This window comes from Meriones unguiculatus, chromosome 6 (assembly GCF_030254825.1).
Source record: "Meriones unguiculatus strain TT.TT164.6M chromosome 6, Bangor_MerUng_6.1, whole genome shotgun sequence".
Taxonomy (NCBI): domain Eukaryota; kingdom Metazoa; phylum Chordata; class Mammalia; order Rodentia; family Muridae; genus Meriones; species Meriones unguiculatus.
The window spans coordinates 2,490,471-2,504,683 of NC_083354.1; the positions used below are offsets into that span (position 1 = coordinate 2,490,471).

Genomic DNA, 14,213 nt, shown 5'->3' on the forward strand with positions numbered 1-14,213 from the left:
CTTTGAATCTTTAAGACAGGAAGGCTGACCTTGAACTTGTGATCCTTCAACATGGCCTCCTTTGTGGCCAAAACTATAGGCTTGTGCTGCCATGACCAGATAGCGCTCTTCAGTGTTTCTAAAGAACTGTAAAATCCTTTTCCAGTTTTCCCTTCCGTGTTTTCCCTTTTTCCCAGGAAATATGGCATTCTTAGAGAAAATACCTAAATATTTTTGTCTGTCTACCTACATAATCTGTTTCTCTCTTTGCTGAAATTATTCAGTAAACAACACAGTTGTATTAAGAACCATGGTTATGTTCCATGATATTCCAGAAAGAAAACAAGACTTGAGTCCTCTTTGGATGTGCTTCCCTAGAAAGGAAAAAGAATTTCCAACGTATAGAAGCAATGGAGCCAGAAAAAGACCAGAGGTGAGGTCCTGCCAGAGAGGCTTCAGAACCTCTTGCCTAGGAGAGGAGCATGAGTGGAGGGTGGTAGGTAATACTTAACACTTGATGTGGAAAATGGCAAAGTATTCAGGTGCCTATATGATCTGAGAGGAGAGAGAGAGAATCCCAGATGCTGCGGCTGTAGTTGCTATTCCTAACTCCTGTTTTATTTTAGGAAGCATAAGTTTCGCACATGTGGGTGGGAATCCTGACTAGAACTGAGAACCCATGCTGGGCGTCTGCCGTCTGAGTCCAGTGTATGCAGCACTGTTTTCCCTTATGGCCCCAAGGGCTATGTGAGGAAGGACTGAACAGAAAGAGCTGAGGAGTTGACTCTTCTCTGAGAATGCTGTAGGAAGTGATGGCTGTGACTAGAACACAGGGACACACAGGCTGCTCAGTACTAGGCTATGGTAAATCTGTCATCATGACAAATTATTCTCTGAAGGTCCTTAAAATATTGTTTAGGTGATAATTTATAGGTAGGTAGTAATGACGATGATAATGATTTTAAAGCTTATGTTTCTCCCAAGTTTCCATAGCATACAAACCTCCATGGCTGCCATATAAATGGTGTTCGTGTTAATTTACTTGATAGACTTGAGGACTGGATCATCATGCGACCGTAGCAGGAAAATTGGAAACCAAAGCTTCAGAAGCTAGAATCTCCCTAGCAACCACATTAGCCAAAGCCATCTTTCCAGCACTCTTGCCATCTAGAGGCTGGCCTGCGAGTCTAGAATGTCCTGAACACAGGTGTCCTGCTTTGCTTGGCCATCTGCTTCCTCGACAGTATTATCTACTTCTTTGCTTGGCCTTAGAAATTATGCTCCTACCAAGTATTATCACAAAGCAGAATTCTTAAAATCGTATAGCAAGTAAGAAAACACCCAGAAGAGGATAAGCTATCAAAGAAATATAATTTGTGCTAGGTGGGCCTGCGTAATGATCATCTCCACCACACAGAAACCCAATGACATGTTTAGGGTTACATGGTTAGTGACACAAGTAGTCGTGTTCAAATCCTAGACAGCAGAAAGTTAAACTTGTAAATTTTTTTAAGTACACCTTTCTGGACCCCTGGGGATCGATGGTATTGGACACCTAGACAGTTCCCCTCCCAACTTCTCACTCTGAGGTGACTTACCCTCGTGTGTAGCCCACGGTTTGAGGCATGCAGGCAGTTGGGCACTCGTGTTGGCTCTCTGCAGTCTCATGTCTGGGAGCTGTATGCAGGAGCCCTATTGCAGCATGCCCCCTGTTGCACTTGGTTAGTAATTCATCACGTTAACCTTGAGAAGCTCGTAATGCCTACCCCAAGCTGGCCTGTGCTCACTGTAGCGGGTATTTATTGCTTGTTCTTTGAATGCGAGCACTCTACTGAGAAGTTGACTGGATGCTCTGCAGACCATAGGTCTTTGGATTGCAGTACAGCATTGCACAGGGCACAGGGCCACAACCCAAGGTCGGGAGTGAGGTAGAGAGAAGACAGTACAGTCAGTGGAAGTAGGCGGAGGGAGAAACAAGAGCTCAGTGCCAGCTCCCACAGTCCTTCTCTCCCCTTGTCCCCAGAGAGCACACTGGACACAGTATATCTTGCTTCTCAGGCACTGTGACCTTGTCCTTCTCCATTCCTCTTCCCCTGCCCCAGTCACATCCACCAACCGATCCTCTTGACTCGCCCTGTGAAATGTCTGCAGTCCTTCCTTGTGCTTCCTGATTCTGTCCCACTGCACCCTGAGGCAAGCTTACCCTCACCTCTCACCCAAAGTATGCCTGTCTCTGTGGGTCCATTTCCTCCACTCAGCCTGTGCATTCCAGACTTTATACAATAATCCTTCAAAATGTAGACAGGAACATGGCACCGCCCATGTCAGAACCCTCTTGAACCTTCCCCAGATGCTCGGAACAGTGTGGCGAGCTGCTTCCCTGTGTTGTCAAGCGCACAGTCAGTTCTTATTGCACCTCTCCCCACCTTCACTGGTCTCCATCCCCAGCTTGTTTAGTCCTGAGCCTGTCAGCTCATCTGGACCAAAGGGCCTTTGCATCTGCTGTTTCCCTTCCCTGGAGCATCCCTTTCCAAAATCACCAAATGTTTGGCTTCTTTACTGCATCTAGGTCTTTCAGAATGTCATTTCCCAGGGGAGGCCTTTCCCCTTTGAACAGTGTCACCTGTCCAAATCTACCTGCATCTCGATCCAGGCCTCCTATGTTTCCTATCACACTGCTTCTGTGTGCTGTGTATTTAGTTCACCTGTGTTCTCCATTCAGCCGTAAGCTCTTTGAAGCCAGATAGAAGCTTCTTTTGCACTGCTCTGCATCTAGCTGGCTAATTAACCAACAGCTGGCACATGGTATGCATTTAAAAAAGTATACTGGTTGGATTATAAACAACAAATATATTTAGCACTCTGCAGACCAGAAGTTAGCATGGCCAGTGAGAGGTTATCATGGTGAGAGGCAAGCTTACTTGCGTCTCTGATGTCAGACTGCCTCGCATTACATTCTGTTAGGCTCTCTTGGGTGTCTTCTGCAAGCACACTAACTCATTTTTTCAAGGCTCCATGCTTATGACTTAATCACCACACAAAGGCCATACCTTCAAATACAGTTACAGTTGGGATGATAGTTTCCGCTTGTACGTTTTGAGTGGGACATAATTTATTTTTATTTTGTGATCATTGGTGTTTGCCTGAATGTATGTCTGTGTGAGGGTGTCAGAAGCCCTGAAACTGGAATTCCAGATGTGAATGACTATGTGGGTGCTGGGAATTGAACCCAGGTCTTCTGGAAGAGCACCCAGTGCTCTTAACCATTGAGCCATCTCTCCAGCCCTCTTGAGTGGGACATAAATATGCAAACTGTAACAGACAGTAGAGAAAGATGGGAAGGGGGACAAAAATGAGTAACTTTAAAAAAACTACAGTTAAGTGTTTGAATATATGTTAGTTACAACTCAGAACAAATATTCTGAACTGTTTTAGGTGATGAAATATTTATAGTTTGATAATTCATCTGTCGTTGGGCTTTGATGTGTGGCTTCTCATTCATGTGAGAGAGTTTAGGTTTAGAAGATGATGGTGTTATAAAGAAGACCAATCCTGTTCTCCATTCTTGTTTTCAGTGAGTGGAAATTTGTCCTAGTGGGTTTAATAAAAATCAAACAAATGTAAAGAATATTTTTTACTTTATCCATCTATCTCATATGTGTATGCATGTCTGTGTCTACCTGTCCATGTTGGGGGAGGGCCATGTATGCCAAGATACATGTGTGGAGATCACAAAACAACCTGAGGAAGTTAGTTCTCTCCTTCTGTCATGTGGCTCCGGGAATAGAACTCAGGTCCTCCCGCTTGGTGGCAAGTATCTTTACCCAAGGGGCTGAGCCATCTTATCAGCCCCTTGAGATTTTTTTTAATGGAATAGAAGACATCTTTCTAAATTTAGGCTGATTGACGTATATGCAGCAATGACAGAAAGTAACTCATCCTGTCTGATTTGATTCTGTTTTATCCAGTAAGAGCTAGTGAAAGAAATTTGCCTTTAATACCTACCACTAATTCTTGTATAAAAATAATAATTTCTAATAGTAGTAGTATTTGAGACATAGTCTTTCCCTGTAACACAGGCTCAGATTGATCTGGCCACCCTCCTTCCTTAGATCCCCGAGTGCTGTGATTGCAGGCACACACAGTGCCTGTCTGAAATTGTTTCAGATTGGGACAGATAATAAGCTAGGTATAGCCATCTCAAATAACTGTCTTTTTGTATGATGGCCAATGTTAGGTATCAAGGTATTCCCATAGGACTGCATTCTTTCTTGTTGGATGTGGAGCTAGAGATACATATGTGAAGCAACAATTACAATTCTGTGTAATAAGGACCGCAGTCGAGGTGTGTTAAGGTAGTGATTAGCATAAATGACAGTGTCTGTTCTGTAAAATAGTTAATATTATCCCCATGGCTAGGCGCAAAACCAGACCTATACAGGCGTCACATTAGCTTGTCCATAAGTTGTAAAGCCTAGCTGCAAACTAGATGTCTGGCCCCTTTCACTGTATGTATGCCCTCCCTTTTCATCGAGGGCAATGTCAAAACTTCATGGGGGCAGCCTGTTTCAGATTGATCCCAGATGAACTCTCAGTACAGTGATGACAGGGACAGTCTAGGCAGTAAGAACAGCATGAAACAGTTTTCAGAACAATTTTGATGGAACACAATTTTTGGTATAGAAAAGATTAGTAAGGTGGCTGAGCCTTCTAATGAAAGGCTGTGTTCTCAAGGTAAAGTATAACTACAAACCTTATACTTACAGTGCAAGCGTAAGTAAAGGCCTGGGGATGTAAGTATAAGGTATGAGATTTACACTTGAAATGTTTGGGCTCATTCAGTGGACAGCGGGAGGCCCCAGGGAGGATCGGAAGAAGAGCTATGGGCAGTTACTTTCCCACAAATAACATCTACTCACACTGGAGGTAATCCAGAAAAGCAATTATGGGACACTCCAAGCAAGGGATCACAGGGGGCCACTCTGCATATGGTCCAAGTGGCTGCCTGTGTCACGGAGACCTGGAAGTGGGAAGTAACCATGAGTCTGAAAAACAGTTCAGGCTTGTAGCTACTTTATCATTTCAGAGGATAAATGTTTACAGTTCTAAGGAGTTATGTTTGTTTTCTCATTTACATATTTTCTTTCTTGCTGGTAAATTAACTTACCTCAAAGAAATTTCCTGAGACAAATTTTTAGTTGTTGAAAATAGCCACGAGAGAGACACTTCTATTTTGTGACAGCATAGAGTAATGAAGAGTCTTTACTCTCCTGCCTGAAGCAGTTTAAAAACCTAAAAAATATTAAGAGAAATTGATAGTTAAATGCAAACAGAATCTACCACGAGATACAGCATAGCCTTCAAATGGTGGGGGAGGTGTGCAAAAAGACTGTGTCAAGCCTTGGCTGGGATGTCCTGGGATAGAGTGCGCGTCAACCTCCAGTGGAAATTTACCTCTGATCAAATCTTTTAGAAGTAATTTCCTAAAGTTAAGTATCAGAAAACAACCCAATTCATCTACTCACGACTTAATTTCACAAGGGAAGTAAAACTATATACCCACTCAACACATACACGCAATTACACAGAGAGGCTCGTAGCAGCTTCGAGTGTAATGTTAAAAACCGATCATTGAGAAAAAGGTAATAGATACAGGTGCTTCGGTGTTATAACGAACCACGCAGCAGTGCGGCAGCAGAGACTCTTCACGCAGCAGCAACGTGGGAACGTCTCAGTGTGATTACTCGGGTGAAAAGAACGCAAACCGTCTTCGAGGAAATGGCCTGACTCTATGTAAAATTTATAAATACAGATGCATACAGACGATAGTGCCTGGAAGCAGGCTGTAGTTGCTGAGGGACAGCCATGGAGGGAGAAGAGGAGAAAGAATTTTAGAATTTGAAATATCAGTTGAAATTTTCAAAGTTCAGTTCTTAGCTAAAATTGAATTCTGGACCTTTCAAGATTATAACACATAGAGTACTCAGTCTTCAAATAACTTTTTTTTTTTGCATGTTTGTTGTTATAACTTGATTTTTCTTAATTTTTTTTAAATTATTTAAATGGAAATAATTTATTTAATGTGGAAATAGAACAGAAACCAATCATCTGATAACGAGAGCATAGATTGACAGTATTACCTCTAAAAGGCATTTTAAAATAAAGCGTGTGACAGCCAACAGCCAGGTAGTTCTAGGGACACAACATCACAGTCTGTGACTGCCTTCAGGATTTCTGTAACTCTTAAATTATTGATGAACTCAATATAGTTTTGTTTTTTTGGTTTTTTTTTTTTTGACATTAGAAGTAGATGGTATAAAAACAAGGAAATCACACACAAAAAAAAAAAAAAAGAAGAAGAAGTAGATGGTACAACCACTTTGGAAATCAATCTGGTGCTTTCTCAGACAATTAGGAATAGCGCTTCCTCGAGACCCAGCTATACCACTCCTAGACATATATCCAAAAGTTGCTCAAGTACACAATAAGGACATTTGCTTAACCATGTTTGTAGCAGCTTTATTTGTAATACCCAGAACCTGAAAACAACCCAGATGTCCATCAATGGAGGAATGGATAGAGAAATTGTGGTATTTTTACACAATGGAATACTACTCAGCAATTAAAAATGAGGAAATCATGAAATTTGCAGGCAAATGGTGGGATCTAGAAAAGATCATTCAGAGTGAGGTATCCCAGAAGGAGAAAGACACACATGGTATATACTCACTTATTTAGACTTATAAAATATGATAAACAATGAAATCTGTATACCTAAAGAAGATTAGCAAGAAAGACGACCCAGGGTAAGATGATCAATCCTCACTTAGAAAGACAAATGGGATGAACATTGGATGTAGGAGAAAACAAGTAACAGGACAGGAGCCTACCACAGAGTACCTCTGAAAGACTCTACCTAGCAATGTATCAAAGCAGATACTGAGACTCATAACCAAACCTTCAGCAGGGTGCAGCGAGTCATATGAAAGAAGAGGGAGTTAATAAGACCTGGAGAGGATAGGAGCTTCACAAGGACCAAATATATCTGGGCACAGGGGTCTTATATGAGACTGTTTCTTCTATCAAGGACCATGTATGGATATAACCGGGAATCTCTGCTTGGATGTAGCCCGTGGTAGCTCAGTAACCAAGTGGGTACCCTAGTAAGGGGAACAGGGACTATTTTTGAAGTGAACTCAATGGCTGGCTCTTTGAACTCCCCACCCACCAAAGGAGGAGCAGCCCTGCTAGGCCACAGAGGAGGAATTTTTTTAAATTTTTATCTTTTGTAGTTTTTATTTTATTTTTTATTATTAGTTACATTTTATTAACTTTATATCCCAGCTGTATCCCGCTCCCTCATTCCCTCCCAAGCCCTCCCTCCCTCAGTCAGCCAGTCCTGAAGATACCTGATAAGCTAGGGTCAGATGAAAGGGGAGGAGGTCCTCCCCAAACAGTGGACTTAGAAAGGGGCAGGGAGGAGATGAGGGAAGAAGGGTGGGATTGGGAGGGAATGAGGGAGCAGGATACAGCTAGGATACAGAGTTATTAATAAAATGTAACTAAGAATAAAGAAAAAATAAAGAAATAAAAAAAGAAGTAGATGTTGTGGTGCACACTTTTAATCACAGCTCTTGGGAGGCAGAGGCAGTTAAATCCCTGTGAATTGAGGGCAGCTTGGTCTACATAGCAAGTTCCAGTCCAGCCAGGGCTACGTAGTGAGATTCTGTTTCACAAAAACAAAAAGAAAAAAAAATTAAATTTGAGGAACTTACAGTAATATCTCCTCTTTGTTTTTAGGGAAAATGATTATTTTCCAAATTAAAATAAATGTCAAGAACAGAGCTCAGAGGACAGTTTGCAGGAGTCACGTGGGATCTGGTGATCAAATTCAGTTGTCAGGCTTGGTAGGAAGTGTCATTCGAAAGCACTGAGGCATCGTGCTGGTTCCCTTCTCTTATTTTTGTGATAGTAACTACTACTGAGCGGGGAATCTGATCGTTGTGGTCTGAAGTCTCTTAAACTTCGGCTAAATGGGTGGATCAGAGAGAAACACTTCAATCAATTGCTTTTCCTCAAGCATCATTGCTTTGTAAAAAAGACCAACAGCTCATGCGCGCTTCCCACATGAAGACATACGGCACCAGGTGTTTCCTACACAGTATCAGAGAGGCTTTGAGGACCACTGAATTGAGTTGAATGATAGAACTGTTCGCGTCTGTCATTGGAGTGTGAAAGTAAACTCAGATGACACATAGCCCAGCTTGGCTGTGTCCCAGCAAAGGTTCACAAAAAACAGAACAGGCCAGATTCTCCTAGGAAGCCGTAGCTTGCCAGCCTGACACCGAAAATGGAAAGATGAGTATAATAGCCAGGTGAAGTGGTGCACACCTGTGGTTCTGGCTACTAGGAAGCTGAGGCAGGAGGACCCTTGAGTCCAAAAGTAAGAGGCCAGCCTGTGCGCCATAGCAGCCACCCCTGCACACACACAGACACACAAAGTAGCATTCATTACTCTCATGCCGATGTGATTCATAAGAAAAGCAGAAACGACCTAAGGAGGATTTGGCTTTGCTCATGGTTTCGGAGGGTTTCAGTCTGTCAGTTACATGTACTCTGTATTATCAACGTGATCTCTTTCTGGATTTTTCTATGTGGCCTCAGCCTGAGATTTCCATTTTTTCAGAATAAAAGGTTTTCTCCCTGGCCCTTCCCTTTCCGTGTTCACTCCAGTAGGCCTGACTTCACCAGCGTCGTTGCCAGGCACAGCAGCTAGTCAATGCTTTAGTCTGCTGGATGGTAAGCTCAGTGGCACTCTCTGTTTTTGACTCTGATGACCTCTAACTGCTTCTGGAACTTTTTTGAAGATACTAAATAACAGTCTAAGATTTCTTTAGATTTTATTTTTATTTACTCATTTAATTTTCCTTTTTTTTTTTTTTTCATGTTCTGTGAGTTACATCTTTTATTTGTAGTTTCAGCTCTTATCACCAGTGACTCCCAATTTGTATCTAGGCCAAATGTTCCTGTTAAGCTTAAGATAGAGTCTATTCCCAGTCCCTCATCACACATTCCAACATAGATGTCCAACAGCTATTTCAAGGTTATAGTTATAAAATTGCATATTTATATACAATATATACATATATACATATATATATGTATATATATATTCTTTCAAAACAGTTTTCCTCCACTTTCAGTAAATAGCACTTACTGGTCCCCAGAGCGGGATGTGAAATTGCTGGGGAAGTCTTTTCTGTTTTCCTCTAACATCCGTTCCTCTACCTGCGAGTCCAGTCAGTTTTATCTGCCGACTTCTTTCTGCTCCTTCTCTCTCTTCCAATCTTCACTGCATTCTCAGTGCATTAACTGCATTAATTCAGTTCCACCACACTCGTCCTGGATGCCTGTGTGTGCCTTGGACATAGTTCTTAGTTGTCACAGACTAATGTGGGGGCTTGTGAAAGCTAAATCATCTTGGTATTTGCCTGCTAGAAGCCACCACTCCCCCCACCTCTAAGATGTAATCCAACTCTTCAGTGAAGTTATATGTGGCTCCTCCTGGGCCATAAACAACCTAAGCAACACACACACACACCTGTCCTCCTATTATAACCCCCCATGCCACCACAACTCTTCAGAAATGTATAATTCTGAAGGATCCGTGCTGCGTGTGCATTTAAATGTTTCTCCTTGGGCAGGGCCAATGGCTTACCAGTTAAGACTGTATACTACTTTTCCAGAAGCCCTGAGTTCAGTTCCCAGCACTCATGTCAGGTGGCTTACAACCACCCATAACTCAAGCTTGGAGAAGATCTGATGCCTTTAGCCACTGGGGCACCACACTCACATGTAATTAAAGATAACAGAAATAAATATTTTAAACTCCTTCTCAGACTGGAGAGATGGTTAAGTGGTTAAGAGCACATACTGCTCTTAAAGAGAGCCCTAATTAGATTCCTGTCACCCATGTTGATTAGCTCACAACCACCTGTAACTCCAGCTCGAGGGCATTCGACAACTTTGGCCTCCACAGGTGTCTGCATTCCTGTGCACTGTCCTCACACAGACACAGACACAAATAAACACAGACAAAAAAAAAAAAAAAAAAACAGACACACAGCTACAGACAGACAGACAGACAGACACACACACACACACACACACACACCCTGCAGACAACCCAGTGGTACCTTATTTCCCAGGAAACTCTGATGCAAACGTAGAGACAAACCTACCCTGCTCTTCACTCAAAAATCCACACTCACCCATCTGCACATTTCTCCATTTTGCAAATAAGATTTTTAAACCAATCACCCAAGAAAAGCTCTCAGCACCTAAATTTGGGGATATTAACAATTGTTCTGAATTATGAATAGACTAAGGTGTAATTGCTAGTTCACATCATTTTGAAGTTCCAGCCATTATCCCTATCCTGTCAACGTATTTTTCCGCAATATTTTCCTTTGTTGTAATTCTTTTCCTTTCCAGATGTAGCTCCTAAAACTTCCCTCTTTATCAAAACTGGAGGCCACTGTTTCTGTTGGGCTGTTCACGTTAGATACAGACCTACCACACCAGGAGCTGCAAAAGAGTAGAAGTGGTCTGTTTCCTGTACAGTGCTTCTCCAAGTCTTGCACACAGCGAATGCCTGTCGAACAAAATGTATACAGACTATGCTTCACCCAAACATATCAACAGGTCTTTGAAAATAAAAAGAAATCTCTATGTTTGTATCTAAGATTGTATCATGGGATTACCATATGCTTGAAACTAGATTCTTCTAGAAACAAATTCTTCTATTCGTTTGCTAATAGAACAGGGTCTGGAGACACATCAAAAACGATATGATCTTTGGTTGCCCCAGCTAAATTGCAACACTAAACATTTTTTTTTTTCCTGAGCTCTGGACATTCCTGTTCTCTGCTATGTAAACTATCCCATTCACCTTGGGTTGTATTAATGTGAGGATGTGGATAGCGAACTGTATTAATAGCATTTCTATGTTACTATCTAAGGCTGTATCATAACCAAACACTGCATCGTGCTCTCTGAGAGCTGTATGAATGTAGTGGATGAATATAGTGGAATCCTTTGCTCAGTCGCTATTTGTGCTTCTGCTAATCACACAATAGTGTATTTCTTAGCATGCTTTAAAGTTATGATCCAAGTGAAATATACTTTTAGATACTATGTTGCAAAAATACACTTGGTTTTTTTTTTCTCCAAACAATGAATTAGATTGGTATTTGCATGTTTGAGACATTGTGACAGAAAGCTTAGTGTTTTTGTCATTAAAAAAATAGCCTCTGTACCAGCAAATAGAAAAACAAACAGAAAACAAAGCAAAACCAGACAAGAACACTTCCCTAGTTTGCTTTTGCATTGCTGTGATAAAATACCACGATCGAAAGTGACTTTGGGATGCAAGGGTTTATTTCAGCCTACAGGTCATAGTCCACCATGAAAGGAAGGCAGAGCAGGAACCCCAGGCGGGAGCTGGATTCAGAATCTGACGCAGAGGAGTGCTGTTCGCTCACTGGCTTGCTTGTCAAATTTGCCTGCCGAGGGACAGTGCTACCTACAGTGGTTTGGATTCTCCTCCCTCATCAGTCATGAATCAAAAAAAAAAAAAAAAAAAAAAAAAAAGGCCCTTGAGACTTTCCTACAGGCCAGTCTCCAGTCTCATGGAGACATTTTCTCAGCTGATGTTTTCTTTTCCCACATGAGCTGAGTTTGTGTCAAGTTGAAAAAAAAAAATTAACCAGCACAAATACAGGAGAGAATTCATTTTTTTAAAAAGTTCAAGAATAAATAAATATACTGGTTAAATAAATATATATTTAATGTGTTCGTATGTAAGAATGCTACAGTATAATTTTTTTTCAATTAACTCTTGTCTATGTAATTTTGAAGGCATGCTGTAGTAATGAGCTTTAAATGTTTAAAGTTTAAGGTGAATTGTTCATAAAGTAGTTACTGGATGTCTTCTGTTTTTACAGATTTGATCCAGGCTACCAATGAGACCAATGTCAATATCCCTCAGATGGCCGACACCCTCTTTGAGCGGGCGACGAACAGTAGCTGGGTGGTGGTATTTAAAGCTTTAGTGACCACACACCATCTCATGGTGCATGGAAATGAGGTAACCAAACACACAACTATTTCTTGGTAGAAGCTTGGGTAGCAGAATATGTTGGTAATTTAAGGCCTGCTCGTGAGGAGGAAAAGAAGAAATACGTGTTTCACAGTCATTCTGAGTATAATTTCAACCTTGGATTTAGCTGTCTTTTAAAAATGCATTTTGAATTGGACCATGTCTCAGTGGCACAGCGCCATTTAAATGTATATATTTTAAATGAATGTATTAGCTGATAAAGATGTTAAGAGAAAGGATCAGGAGGTCTGTTTTTTTTTTTTCATAAAAAGTATTTTCGTGACTTGGAATGAAGATTGCTTTAATGGAATGTTTCCTTTTGAAAAATATTGATAAAATTAAGTTACTTCTTTTGTATGGAATTCCTTAGTGAAGCCTATTGAATTTTCACTGTTTTTGGTCACAGAATTGAATCGTTATTCAATAAATATTTCTCTGGAGTTTTAAAAATGATTTCTCCCTTAGAGAAAGTTATTAGCATAGGACATTTCATAACTAAGCAAACACAATAAAAATTTATAAAAATAAATAAATAAAATACTACTTTAGCATCAGAAATTGTTTAAAGGTATAATGTACAAGTATAAATGTTTAACTCTAATTTCTGTTTTTCAGAGATTTATTCAGTATTTGGCCTCCAGAAATACGCTATTCAACCTCAGCAACTTTCTAGATAAAAGTGGATCCCACGGTGAGAATTTGTAAATCTAGGGTTGCCAATAATCCAAAGTTATTGTTACTGACAGTTCCATTGCTTATTTGTGAAAGTAACTATTAAATTAACTATTTAACTGTTGAAATTTGAAGCATATAAAATATATTAATTCTTTTTTTTTATAAATTTTGCTTTTTTAAGACAGGGTTTCTGTGTAGCCCTGCCTATCCTAGACTCGCTTTGTAGTCCAGCTGGCCTCGAACTCACAGAGATCCACCTGCCTCTGCCTCCAAGAGTGCTGGTATTACAGGTGTGTACCACCACTCCCAGCTTATAATATGTATTATTAATTTTATTTTGTCACTTGGAGTGTGCACTTTGAAAAGTGAATTGGGAGTGAGTCTCACGGTTTGTTTATAAAGATTCAGGTGATGAGAGAAGTAAATGTTGTCAACCAAATTAAAAAGAAAAGGATTCCCCTCATAAAGAAATGTTTTTGTAGTTTATCAGGTCTCCTCAGGACTGGCTGCATTGTCTTACTCTGTGGCCTGGTAAGGCTGTTCCCCATCAGGGGAAGGTGATCAAAGAGCCAGCAACTGAGTTCATGACAGAGATAGTCCCTCTTCCCCTTACTAGGAAACTCTCTTGGACACTGAGCTGCCATGGGCTACATCTGTACAGGGGTTTTAGGTTATCTCCATGGGCTACATCTGTGCAGGGGTTTTAGGTTTTAGGTTATCTTGGTTGGAGTATCAGTCTCAGAAAACACCCCTGGGCCCAGATTTTTTGGTTATGTTGCTCTCCTTGTGGAGCTCCTGTCCCCTCCAGGTCTTTCTATCTCCCCCTTCTTTCATATTTCCTGCACTCTGCCCAAAGTTTGGCTATGAGTCTCAGCATCTGCTTTGATACCCTGCTGGGTAGAGTCTTTCAGAGGTCCTCAGTGGTAGGCTCCTGTCTTGTCCCCTGTCTTCTCCCTTTTCCTATGTCTATCCCATTTGCCTTTCTGAATTGAGGATTGAGTACCCAGGGTCCTCCTTCTTGCTTAGCTTCTTTAGATATACAGATTTTAGTATGATTATCCTATATTGTATGTCTAATATTCCCTTATGAGTGAGTATATACCATGTCTGTCTGCTTCTGGGATAGCTCATTCAGGATGATCTTTTCTTGTTCCCACCATTTGCCTGAAAATTTCATGATTTCCTTGTTTTGAATTGCTGAGTAGTATTCCATTGTGTAAATGTACCACAATTTTTGTATCCATTCCTCAATTGAGGGGCATCTGGGTTGTTTCCAGGTTCTGACTATTATGAATAACGGTGCTATGAACATGGTTGAGCAAATGTCCTTGTTGTATATTTGACCTCCCCTATCAGTGGACTAGGGGAGGTGCATGGGAGGAGAAGAGGGAGGGAGGGT

General features: G+C 41.0%; 1 protein-coding gene across 15 annotated transcripts in view; it reads left to right on the plus strand.

Moving 5' to 3' along the window:
• Positions 1-14,213, plus strand: part of Snap91 (synaptosome associated protein 91) — a 111,862-nt gene that overhangs the window by 24,517 nt on the left and 73,132 nt on the right. For all 15 annotated transcript variants that reach the window (XM_060384645.1, XM_021639671.2, XM_060384650.1 and 12 more), the window contains exons 3-4: positions 11,985-12,127; positions 12,755-12,830. In XM_060384645.1, coding sequence (XP_060240628.1) covers positions 11,985-12,127; positions 12,755-12,830 — 219 coding nt within the window. The remainder of the gene's footprint in view (positions 1-11,984; positions 12,128-12,754; positions 12,831-14,213) is intronic.